At 41.3% G+C, this 13,683-nt stretch overlaps 1 protein-coding gene across 15 annotated transcripts in view; it reads left to right on the forward strand.

The window, feature by feature from the left end:
* The window catches only part of CSNK1G3 (casein kinase 1 gamma 3), a 167,661-nt gene that overhangs the window by 75,402 nt on the left and 78,576 nt on the right, over nucleotides 1–13,683 (forward strand). Inside the window, exon 6 of one of the 15 annotated variants that reach the window (XM_043547577.1) lies at nucleotides 12,191–12,267. The exons of the other annotated variants lie outside the window; for them this stretch is intronic. Coding sequence (XP_043403512.1) covers nucleotides 12,191–12,267 — 77 coding nt within the window. The remainder of the gene's footprint in view (nucleotides 1–12,190; nucleotides 12,268–13,683) is intronic. 15 annotated transcript variants of the gene reach the window in all.

Consider the following 13,683-nt stretch of genomic DNA (forward strand, 5'->3'; position numbering starts at 1 on the left):
TGATCAGTCTGTCAGCACTGTGGCAGTAAACTGAGAAGTCAAATTTAAAAGGTAATTTAATTGCTGTTTCTAATATTCAAAACTACAGGATAAGTAAATAAAACTGATAGTCATAGGTATAAAATGTACACTTACTACAATCCAGAACACTTTACATACAGGGAACTTCTGAAAGGTATTGTTACCGGTTCTTATCTGAAATTAAACTAGACCCGGGATCATGAATAACACTCAGTTAATCAGTGCATATTACATTTTTCTCAGTGCATGTCGTATATGTATGGATGATATGAGCACCATCCATCACTGTTCAGGCAGGTTGTCTTTGTGACCCTGAACCTTGGAAATCTGTTCTCATCTTGGTGTACAGTAACTCCTCACTTAAAGTCGTCCCGGTTAATGTTATTTTGTTGTTATGTTGCTGATCAATTAAAGAACATGCTCGTTTAAAGTTGTGCAATGCTCCCTTATAACATTGTTTGGCAGCCACCTGCTTTGTCCGCTGCTTGCAGGAAGAGCAGCCCGTTGGAGCTAGCTGGTGGGGGCTTGGAACCAGGGTGGACCAGCAGCCCCCATGTCAGCTCCCCGCTCCCCTAAGTTCTCTGTGTGGCAGCTGCCCAGCAGGCTATCAATTTCCTGCAGTTCAGCTGTCTATCCCACCACTGCCATGTGCTGCTCCTGCCCTCTGCCTTGGAGCTGCTCCTGGGAGCCTCCTGCTTGCTGTGCGGGGAGGAGGGGGCTAATGTCAGGGTGTCCCCCTCCCCCCTGCTCGTGCCTCCCGCTTACTCCATCTCCATAAAAGGAGGCGGGGGGACACGACAGGGCTTAGGATGGAGGGAGCTTGCTGGCAGCAGCTGCTGTCTCAACTTTCTGATCTACTTAAAAAGGCAATGTACTTAGAGTGCGGTCAGCATACTTAAAGGGGTAATGCACATCTCTCTTTCTCTCTCTCTCATATATATACACACACACACATGGTGTGTGTCTCTGTCTGCCATGCTTTCTACCCTCCTTCCATTTGTGCTGCCTTGTAGAGTGTGAGGCTACATTAACAACAATGTGTTAATCTTCGAGGGCTCAGCAGATCGCTAGTTCATGATTTACCAGTAAGGCATTCCCTGGGAAATATCCCACCCTCTGACTCCACCACCTCAACCAAGCTTCACAATCATCATTGCTGTGTATAGTATTCAATTGTTTGTTTAAAACGTATACTCTGTGTGTGTGTGTGTGTCTATCTATCTATCTATCTATCTATCTATCTATCTATCTATCTATCTATCTATAATATAGTCTTTTGTCTGGTGAAAAAAATTTCCCTGGAACCTAACCCCCCCGTTTATATTAATTCTTATGGGGAAATTGGATTAGTTTAACAGCGTTTCACTTAAAGTTGCATTTTTCAGGAACATAACCACAATGTTAAGTGAGGAGTCTCTGTATTAAAGGAGGAATTGTGCAAGCTAGGACCCAAGGCCTTTCTTTCTGAAAGCTTCTTAGGCAGCCAACATTTTTTTCTCTTTCCCCACACACCAAGCTCATGAAACCTGTAATAAATTCAAACATTGTGAATGATATGAATTGGGCTTCAAACCAGGATGTAACACTGGACATAGCCCTGGTAGTATGTTTCATTTTCCCCAGATGCAACCATCACCACTAACATGTTGCAGTGCCTACAAGAGACTAGCTTCTGGATGAAGAGCAGCTGGCTCATACTCGTTCTAGGCAATACCAGTGTGATGCTGGTTGGAAGAGGAGATGATGCTTAGAGATAATTTGGATATTGTCCTTCCCATCCACTGGGCATATGCACCACATTTGTCAAAGAGGTGAAAAACCTTGTGGTCCCGATAAGCTCATTAATGAGCCATTGTGTTTGGGTATCATCAGTGATTAGCCTTTTTTTGAACCTCCAGCTTGCTGGGAAATTTTAGTCCATTATCTCATTTGAGGATCTGGTTACAAAGGTCTACGTATTTATCACATCCAGGCTGGATTATTAGAATTCACTGTACCTGAAGCTGAAAGGGAGAACCATGTAAGGGTTCCTGCTTCCTGCTGCCTCAACGGGCTAAACTACCTTGAGCACATCACCCCAAACTCTGATGTCTCTACCAGCTCCCAGTCCCTTTACACTGCAAGTTCAAAGCCTTGGTTCTGATTTTCAAAGCCTTTTATATGTCTGTTCCTCGCTATATTACAGAACAAATCTCCATCTATGAACTATCAAGACAGTTCAGCTCCTCTGGAAAAAACCCAGGATGAAGCATGTGAGAACCTGTGACAAAACATTCAAGGCTGTGGAACAAACTTCGAGGTGAAACTAATCCAGAGTTGTCTTACATTGAGGTTATACTTCAAGACCTTGCCTTTAGCTAAGTTTCCCACTGTATTTGGAATGATATTTACAACCACTACCCTCATCTCGTACCACTAACATAAAAAATCTATACCAAGCAGTTTCCTATAACCAGAGAAAGGAGAGGAGCTTGAAGACTCTGTGAAAGACTCTGCTTGGCCTTTGCAATAGAAAGCTAACCTGGAAGATGCATGTTTTATGATGGTAAAACCCCGTGCAAGAACCCAGAGAGACTGTTCTTCTACTACTGAATTGAAGAGAAGACTCAGCTTGAGGCCTGTCTCAACTGGATCCTGTAGATTGATATAGATACACATGTAGAACATGGTTTCAGAACTGGCTGTCCTGGTCACTAATGTTACTTACAAATGTCACCACTCCATATTCTCCAACATCTGGATAAAATTCCAAATTCCATTCAAGAATAATGTGAGTGTATAGTCGTCAGAAATACAGTATACTCAGCCAACACATATTCTTTTTTTGCTGCCTGGCAATCAACATACCAGACTTTTCCCACTCTTGCTGACTGTTAGACAGGCTGTCCCAGTTTGGACACCACCCGCTGGACTGTGACCATGAATATGGCCTGTGGGTATGTACTTCTACCTAACACCAGATTCTCTAAACAGCCAAATTATATTGAGGGTGTGAGGCACAGATGTTTCCCTAGTTTCACAGTAGCCCATTTACTCTTTTCTTCAGGCAGCTTGTACTTCACCTTTGTGCCTACAGGTGCTCCTAATTGCTTTATAACTGAGAATAGCAGTTCTCATCAAGGGCCTTTTTCTGGAAAGATGGGTGAGGCTTTTTTCTAGAAAAGGAGGTGGCTAGTCAGCACCCAAATATATAAAATATTTTTTAAAACCTAGATTACTTATTTATAAATTCTAAATTTTAACACTGGAAGTGTTGAGTTGCCCATTAAGATAATATTGGTACCCATCCAATATAGCAGATATACCAACATTTTGTTTCTGAAAGTATAAGAAACAAAATGTTTTACATGTCTGTGTAGGTATTGGTTGTCCTAAAAGCTGCACCGGAACAAAGTGTCCATGTCCCCTCCTTCCCCCCCCCCTTCCTTGGTTACATTATTTGAGGGCCTTATCCAGATACAAAGTGATACGGGACAGGTCAAGAATAATCTGGATTGTGGATGAGTGTGATTTCATGCTAAATTTGGGAAAATCCAATTCAGCAGATATATAGTGTGGAAGTGGAAATTAACATGAGCAACAAAGTCTTCATTTCTTAAGAGAGACAGAAAAAAATTGTCTTTGACCAAGTGGTTTGTCAACTGCAGTGAAGTCTGTGTCCACTTTATAACTGCTGGGAATGATAGTATTGTGCATGATAAGCTGCAGTGTACTTAAGTTCACACAAGACCTTTTAATTTTTTCTGCCGTCTTCCATTTGAACAAGAAAGTTTGCCTTCCACTAAATATAGTAGCTTCTCTCAGATGGTGGCTTAACTGTAGTCCCTTCAAGCACTAGTTTGATAGCTGAACCAGACACATTCGTGTTCATCTTTAATGCCAGACTTTCAGGATGGAGAGCTCACACATGACATGAGATCAATTCATGTTACTTGGAAAAATCAGGAAACAAAATGTAGTATAAGCTGGTTAGAACTCAAAACAGTATGGTATGGACTCCACACATTCTTTCTAGGGGTAAAAAATTCAAATTTTGATTGACGGACAACACCAGTGTCACAGCCCATGTTATCAAGCAGGGTGGAATGAGATAATCATCCCTACAATGGGAGACTTGTCTTCTGATATCTCAGATGGAGCAGAATGTTAAGTCCATCCATGCTTTACATATCCAGAGAAGGAGAAAGATTGTTGCCAACTGACTCAGCAGAGAAGAACTAGGTGAGGGAGAGTGGAGTCTTCATCCAGAGGTATGTTAGCTCTTGGTGAGCATGTTTGATGCTCCAAAGATGGTCATATCTGCATCACCCATCAATCACGGGATTACCGCATATTTCTGTAAAGAGGGATCCAAGGACCAGATAAAAATGCTCTCCCCAGAGGTGGCCGAAAGGTCTGTGTAACTTTTCCTCCTTTCCCTGTACTACTGTGATCAATCTCAGGGCAGCCAGTACTATGAGTCCCCTTATAGCCTCCCACCTCCAGCCTGAGGGAGTCTTGCCTATGTTTAGCTAGATATCAACTTCCTAACACCACCAGTCTTTTAGTCGCTCAAGTACTCTCCTCTGGGCTACATGAGCCCTGTGTTTGCTTTTGCAGGTTAACAATAGGTGCCCTTTGGTCCCCAAGTCCCTTTCGGTTGTTCCCCTATGATATCCTGGCTACTTTCAGAAATCCCAGCTCCTCTGCCCCCAAAGGAGCAGTGTGCCCCAGTCTGTTAGTTTTACCTTAAAGCACTGGTCCTGTAAACCATATAGCATTTTCAAGCACTTATAATAAAACAAAAGTAGCTTTATTAAAGAAAGAATAGAAAGTTAACTAGGAACAGAAGAGTGGTGGTAACAAATAGTTAAAATATAAAACAAAATAATAAAACTTAAACCTGGGTTTACACTGATTAATAGTCACCTTTGCTGTCTAATAAACCAGGTTCTCCCTACCCCTCACCCCAGAAGATCAGTTGTACAGCTGGCTGTCTTCTCAGGAACGAGGAACCAGTTTTTTGTGAGAATATACCTGATCCTGCAAGACATCTCCTCAGAGTAAATCTTTCCTCCCTCCTTTTATACGGAAACAGTCTTTTTTTCATAGACAAGGCGAACTTCTGTCTGTAATGTTCCTTTTTTTACTGTCTTGTGGCTTTGCTTGTTTGCAGTTGCCTGTGATAGTTTTTTCCGTTCATAGTCTTGAGATGGAGCAAGGTTAGACAACTGAGCCTTGCATTAAATCACTGGCTAAACAGAGAGGAGTGACAACTTCCTTCTGTGTGAATGAGCTATTACCAAAATACATTATCCCCCAGTGACTAACTTTTACTTGAAGACCTTTAAGATACTTCCTTACTATACTATATACCTATATAAACTATATACCTTACATCAGTGATGGGCAACCTGTGGCCCGTGGCCACATGCGGCCTATCAGGGTAATCTGATTGCGGGCCGCGAGACATTTTGCTGACTTTGACCGTCCGCAGGCACGGCTGCAGGAGTGTGCTGGCTGACGCTTCCCGCAGCTCCCATTGGCCGGGAACAGAGAATCGCAGACATTGGGAGCTGCAGGAGGCTGTGCTTGCGGATGGTCAACGTCAGCAAAATGTCTCGCGGCTTGCAATCGGATTACCCTGATGGGCCGCATGCAGCCCGCAGGCCGCAGGTTGCCCACCACAGCTTTACATGCTACTCTTTACGGATAAATATCCTGCACAACGCATTTGGTGTAGTGAGTTTGTTAGGTCTGAGATGAGAGGTTTTTGCACAAAACGGGGGACCCTTTTCTGAGGAGCCTCTGTCACAACTACCAAGAGTCATCCAGAAGACCTGGAATGAAAAGACAATGGTGACTTCAGTAGTTCTGTTTTGGCTAAGGATGCCTTGGTTTTCTGGTATTTTCAACATGGCTTATGCAACTTCACAAACTCTCTAAAGCAAGATCTGCTGTCTCTGATCAAATTATCAGCCAGACTACCTTCCTGGTTTTTGAGGGACTTGCACGAGTAGGAAAATAGTATATTTAGAGGGTGTTGTCTCTTGTCATGTGTAAAAAAGTTTCTACCAATTTTTCTTTCCTCAGAATATGAAGTTCGAACAATGGTTCAGAAAATTTCATGTTTCACAGTAGACTTCTACATCTCAGATGTTAGATTGCCTGAACACAGTTGTCATAGTTTCCCCCTTAACATGTCAAGTAGCTATGCTAATTTTGTATATTGAGTGCTGCATGCAGAAGGGTTTAATTGAATGCAGGTATCAGATTCTTTTTCAGAGTTGCATCATTAGTCTCTGTTTCCCAACCTCTCTCTCCCACTCCTGGATTCATTGAGTTCCTCCATGGAACTTCAGCTTGGTTCTTAATGCCCTAACTGGACCCCTATTCAAACCTCTCAGAAAAGCTTGCTTGCATTTCTCTTCATGTGGCCTGTCTGATAGCAATAACATCTGCTCTCCGTCGAGTACCGGTGAAAAGGTGACCTTGTGTTTAATATATTTTGCATAGAATCCAAGAAGTTGTGCACCCCTCTTTTGTCTCAAACCATTTGATTCCATCCCTGGCAATGTTCCCTCTAATTTTTGACAGGCCATGTGCGCAAAAAATTTCTTCTGTGCAAATTGTTGTGCTTCTGTGCAAATTTTTGTGCATGCTGTGTTTTGCTGTGTGCGCGGGATTTAGGATCTGTGTGTGCACACGCACAGCTTAGAGGGAACAATGATCCCTGGCTTAATCTTGGGTGTCTGCAGAACCCTGAGAATGCATTCCAACCTTCTGTTTGTTCTTTATTACCCAGCACGTGAGCAAAAGTACTTAAAAATCTATTTCAAGATGGTTGAGATGGTGTATTCATGAGGCTTAAAAGTCTGAGAATCTCCTCAGCATTAAACCTGACAGCCTAGTCTTAGGCTACATCTACGCTACAAACTAGGGGTGAGAGTCCCAGCTCATAGACATAATGGTGCTAGCTTTCATCTGAGATAGCATTCTAAGAATAATAGTGTAGCTGCGAAAGCACAGGCAGTGGGAGCTGTGTCACTGTGCTAGCCGCCCCGTGTATACCCACTGGGTTCAGGTGGGTTTGTGCTCGGGGATGCTAGCACATGTTGCGACTGCCCATGCTACCATGGGTACGCTGCTATTTTTAGCATGCTGGATCAGCTGTAAGTAAGCAGGAGTATGTCTGCTTGAGCAGGGAATCACATCCCTAACTCATGGTGGAGACATAACCTTAGAGTGGTAATAGCTTCCTGGGCTGGAATATCTTACACAGCATACAAAGATCTGTGGAGCAGCCACTGGGTTAGTTTGTTCATAACTTCTGCAAATTTGACATGCTATACATATAGGCTTCTGCTAATGGCTTTGGTAAAAAGGTGTTCCACTCTGTCATCTTACAGAAAAGAATATGTTAAGAGAATGAAGTCTGCCATTCAGTCTTAATTCAGACCCTTTGTTCACATGCATTACAGTATTGTCTTTAATATTACATGATTACACTATTTGTTCTATCGGATCCCTGTTTCATTCTGTGCACAAGATGGACAGTGAATGAGATAGAGGGTTGCAAGTAGAAAGGAATGTTGTCTTTTATGTTTAAGGCACTAGAGTAAGACCCAGCAGAGTTAAGTATTCTCCCTGGTTCAGCTGGACACATCCTACATGATTGTTGGCAAAGTCTGTCATGCGTATGTGCAAGCGGACTGAAGTAAAGTTGTACAGATGACCTTAATTTTGGCATTTGAGCATTCGACTTTATAGCCTTAATGTTCTTTTAATGTAATTTTTGTCTAATACCGTATAAGGCATACAGCAGGATAGTTTCATGGGAAAAGCTACAAGATGAGTGGCATAACTCATTTCTTTACTATATACATGTTGCCTCCTATACATTAATTACTGCTTACTGTTTGTGTTTAGCTGATATCCCTTTACTGGGATTTAAAAAAAATTCTCAATTGTGAAAATCCTTCCTCAGTTGAGAGGCAGTAGTTTATTTATAGATTTGACACTACATGTTGTTAAAAGCTACCTTCAGCTAGATTGCTGTTAAATACTATGTAGCAGATATGCTCATTTTTTGAACATGTTCCTGAAATCCTTTGGTTAAATATCTTGTTTATTACCCAAAAGGACCTTGCTTATAATAGGAATTAATATCCTCCCACTTCTCTATTAAAAATTAAAAACATTCTGAATAATAGGAATAAACATAGTTTGAAACTGTTAAACAGCTGAGTGTTTTTCTTCCACTTAATGTCTTAATGGAATGTTTAGCTTGTCTATTTGTATTTTAAAAGGCTAGTGTAGATAAGTGAATGATCAATAATTTGTCCATCAGTAAGCAATTAATTGATAACCAGTAATTGACAGGAAAAATTTTAAGTTGCCTGACCTATTGGCTATAGAGAGGATGAGTGGATCGAAAACGGGTCCCTTCTGGTGCCTAGCGAAGTGGCCAGTAGGGAAATAGGTTTCTTTTGGTCCTTCAGGGGGCTAGTTGGAGAGTATGACCTTGCCTGTTTTTCTTTGCAACTGGAAGGGGGAAGCGTGTGCTCTTAGCAGTACTGGTCACTGGTGCAGAGCGGGCATTCCCCTGGTGGCAGTTGCGACTGCAGTGTTAGGGGTCCACATGCCATGATAGCTGCCTGAGTGAGCAGCATTCAGCTTAGGCTTCTTCAGCCATGGGATGCTGTTCTGGAAAGGAGGACGGCTGGGAAGATATGGGATCCATGTGACCAAGAAGGGGAAAGCCATCTTTGGACACTGACTCATGAACTTGATGAGGAGGGTTTTAAACTAGGTTCAAAGGAACAAGGTGACAAAGGCCTACGGGTAAGTATAAAAAAGGGGTAGATTCTGGGAAAGACCTGGCAAATTACAGGTCTGGGAAAGACCTGGCTGTAGGAGCAACAAGAGGGAAAACAGTGGGAGAATCTGCTCAACATCTTAGTTGTCTAGGCACAAATGCAAGGAGTCTGGTGAGTAAACAGGAAGAACTGGAAGTATTAATGCATAAGCTAAATTATGATTTAATTGGTATCACTGAGACTTGGCGGTCTCATGACTGGACTGTTGGTATAGAGGGATATAGCTTGTTCAGGAAGGACAGGGAGGGGAAAAAGGAAAGAGATATTATAGTATAGTTTGAGAATATATACCATATATACTTGTTCATAAGCCAAATATTTTTGGTAAAAAAGTGACGCATCAAAGAGCGGGGGTCAGCTTATAAACGGGTCTACACCAAGATGTGATTATTTTAAACACTACGAAATCATTGAATTGAATATCTAATACATTGTCATTTTGTTTACATGGAGCGTCTGAAGGCATGGAGCCCCTCAGTTCCCTGTGGCTGCGGTTCACCGTTCCCAGCCAATGGGAGCTGTGGGAAGTGGTGAGCCAGGTAAACAAAATGTCCCAACCCGCCAGCGGCTTACCCTGGCGGGCTGGGAGCCAAAGTTTGCCAACCCATGAAATATAGGGTTGGCTTATGAAAGGGTCATACAGTTTTTACTACTTTTACCTGTCCATCTTGGGGGGTCAGCTTAGAAACGAACGAGCTAATGAACGAGTATATACGGTACACTTGATCTGAGGTCCAGAATGAGTTGAAGCAGACCAGTTGAATGTCTGTTGATAAAGTTAAAAGGGGAAAAATAAGGACGACGTCATAGTAGGGAGTCTGCTGTAGACCACCAAATGAGGAGGAGGAGGAGGCATTTCCAGAACAAATAGAAATATCCAAAATGTAAGACCTGGCATTAACGGGTGGATTTAACTACCCAGACATCTGTTAGAAAAGTATAAGGATCTGATAAATTCTTGGAATGTATTAGGGGCAGCGTCTCATTTCAGAAAGTGGGGGGAGGAATCGGGGGACAGCCATTTTAGACTTAATTTTTGACCAGCAGGAAGAAATTGGTAGCGAATCTGAAGGTGAAAGGCAATTTGGGGGAAAGTGATCATGATTGACACACTTCATGATTCTAAGGAAAGGAAGGAGTGAGAGCAGCAGAATAAGGACAATGGACTTCAAAGAAGCAGATTTTAACAAACTCAGAGAACTAGTAGGTAGGGTCTTCTGGGAAGAATATCTAAGGGGGAAAAAATGTTCTGGAGAGCTGGCAGTTTCTCAGGGAAACAATATTAAATGCACAACTGCCAACTATTCTGATGAAAGAGAGGAAGAATTATTAGAGATCAGTTTGGCCCCATCAACTCTTTTTGACCTGAAAATTAAAAAAAAAAAAAAACCCTACAAAAAGTGGAAACATGGGCAAATTGCTAAGGAAGAATACAAAAGAATTGCAGAAGCATGTAGGGACAAAATCAGAAAGTCTGTGGCACAAAATTAGTCACACCTAGCAAGGGACATACAATACAAGCCAAATTAGGCAAAGAACAGATTAAAGAATATTTAGATAAGTTAGATGCATCTAAGTCAATAGTGCCTGATAAAAATTCATCATAGGGTACTTAAAGAACTAGCTGAAGCAATCTTGCAACTGTTAGCAATTATCTTTGAGAACTCAGAGGGGGTGAGGGAAGGGTGAGGTCTTAGATGACTGCTTTAGGGCAAATATAGTACCCGTCTCTAAAAAGGGAAATGAAATGGACCTAAGGAATTATAGATCAGTTGGCCTAACTTCAGTGCTTGGAAAGATGCTGGAACAAATGATTAAACAATCAATTTGTAAGCACCTAAAAGCTACCAGGGTTATAAGGAATAGCCAATATGGATTTGTCAAATAATGTCAAATCAACCTTATTTCCTTCTTTGACAGGATCTCTGGCCTAGTAGATGGGGCAGGGAGGAAGCAGTAGGGTGATATATCTTGATTTTAGTAAGGCTTTTGACGCAGTCCCACATCACACTTTCCTAGTTTGCTTATGAGAATGTCATCTAGATGAAATGATTATAAGTTGGGTGCATAACTGGTTGAAAGACTATTCAAAGATTCAGTGGTTTGCTGTCAAACTAGGAGGATGTATCCAGTCGGATCCTGCAGGGGTCAGTCCTGCATCTGTTACTGTTCAGTATTTTCATTAATGACTTGGACAATGGAGTGGAGACTATATTTATAAAATTTTGGGGTGGCACCAAATTTGGAGGGATTGCAAGCGCTTTGGATGACCGGACTAGGGTTCAAATTGACAAATTGGAGAACTTGTCTGAAATCAATAAGATAATTTGAATAAAGACAAGTGCAAACACTATACTTATGAAGGAAAAATCAAAGGCACAATTACAAAATGGGTAATAACTAGCTAAGTGGTAGAACTGTAGAAAAAGATCTAGGGTTTTATAGTGGCTCACAGTTGGAATAGGAGTAAACAATATGATGCGGTTGTGAAAAAAGTTTTTATCTTTCTGGGATGTATTAACAGCAGTGTCATATATAAAACATGAGGTAATTGTCCCACTGACTCTACTCCACAATGATCAGGCCTGAGCTGGAGTACTGTGTCCTATTATGGGTACTGCACTTTAGGAAAGATATGGACATTAATTGCAGAGAACTCATAGGAGAGCAACAAAAAATGATAAAAGTGTTATAAAACCTGACCTATGAAGAAAGGTTAAAAAAGGGCATGTTTAGCCTTGAGAAAAGAAGACTGAGGGGAAACTGCTAACAGTCTTCAAATATGTTAAGGGCTGTTATAAAGAGGAGGGTAATCAATTGTTTGCCATGTCCAGAGGAGAGAGGATGAGAAGTAATGTGCAGCAAGGGAGACTTAGGCTATTTGGAAAAACTTTAAAAGAGTAGTTAAGCATTGAAGTAGGCCTCCAAGGGAAGTGTGGAATCCGCATCTTTGGAGATTTTTAAAAATAGGTTGAGCAATCACCTGTCAGGTATGATCCAGGTTTACTTGGTCCCGACTCAGCATGGGGAGCTGGACTTGAGCTCTCGAGGTCCTTTCCAGTCCTACATTTCCATGATTCTCTTAGTCTCAGCCACAGAAAGAACTGAAAATGTTAATAAGTGTTAATAAATGTAGCAGTTTGGGGTGGACTTGTGAAATAACTTTTTGTACACCTCCCTCTTCTCCAGTATAACTGATTCTTGTGGTGGTCATTCCACTGTGCATAAAACTATCCCCAGGATTTTGCAGTGGACTAGAGAGTTAGTACTTGGGAAGGACCACAAACTTAATTGATTTATTTTTACGTTTTGGGTGTCAGATCTCCAGCTTCTTGCTGCCAAAATGTTATGGGCTGTTATAAAGCGCTACAGATTTCCTTCAACCCATGTAAATGTCTACTTCAGTTTGCTTTTTCATGGTTATCATTTCAAGAAAAAGAGACATAGACATATGATTTCTAGTAAAAGATTCTTCTTCATGGTGACCAAAGGACAATTTTTTAACCAGGGGCTTTCACAAAACTACTCCAATGCAATGTTTAATAACACAAATATAGTAAAATGTGGCTGTTTTCATAAGTTTTTTACTACAACCTTAGGGAAGCCATAGTCAGATTACTGAAAGTGGAAATCATTGTCACACCTTGTCAAGGTTCCTTCCCCACTCTGAACTCTATGGTACAGATGTGGGGACCTGCATGAAAGACCCCCCTAAGCTTATTCTTACTAGCTTAGGTTAAAACTTCCCCAAGGTACAAACTTTTTACCTTTTGTCCTTCAAAATTTATGCTGCCACCACCAAGCATCTCACAAAAATAACAGGGCAAGTGCCCACTTGAAAATGTCTCCCCCCCCAAAATATCCCCCCAAGCACTACACCCCCTTTCCTGGGGAAGGCTTGATAAAAATCCTCAACAATTTGCATAGGTGAACACAGACCCAAACCCTTGGAACTTAAGAACAATGAAAAAGCAATCAGGTTCTTAACGGAGAATTTTAATTAAAGAAAAAGTAAAAGAAAAACCTCTGTAAAATCAGGAAGGGAAATACCTTACAGAATAGTCAGATTCAAAACATAGAGAATTCCTCTAGGCAAAACCTTGAGATACAAAAAGACACACAAACAGGAATATACATTCCATTCAGCACAACTTATTTTATCAGCCATTTAAACAAAGAATCTAACGCGTGTCTAACTAGATTGCTTACTAACTCTTTAAAGGAATTCTGACCTGCATTCCTGCAATGGTCCCAGCAAAAGCATCACAGGGACAGAGAGGACTCTTTGTTTCCCCCCTTCCAGCTTTGAAAGTATCTTGTCTCCTCATTGGTCATTTTAGTCAGGTGCCAGCGAGGTTATCTTAGCTTCTTAACCCTTTACAGGTGAAAGGGTTTTTCCTCTGGCCAGGAGGGATTTAAAGGTGTTTACCCTTCCTTTTATATTTATGACACACCTTCAGATGGTAAATTCCTTATGATCCCTTCTAATCCAGGCACGCTATGTACATTTCTACCAAAAAAAATCTTGTTTTAAAGACAAGAAATTTGTAGGAATAAATTATGGAGGTAGCAAGTCTCATCTCAGTAGTTAAGAATAAACTTAGTTTTCGTATGTAAACACAGTTTTATGGGGAAAATACTTTTATAGCATGTCAGTATATGTCCTAGGACATGGAACATTAATATTAAAGATACTTCAAAATAAATGATTGGCTGAGTGAAAAAGTACCTGACTGTAGTCCAGGAGTTCTCAAACTGGGGGTCGTGACCTCTTAGGAGGTCACAAGTTTATTACGGGTCAGCC

Source organism: Chelonia mydas, chromosome 5 (assembly GCF_015237465.2).
Source record: "Chelonia mydas isolate rCheMyd1 chromosome 5, rCheMyd1.pri.v2, whole genome shotgun sequence".
Taxonomy (NCBI): domain Eukaryota; kingdom Metazoa; phylum Chordata; order Testudines; family Cheloniidae; genus Chelonia; species Chelonia mydas.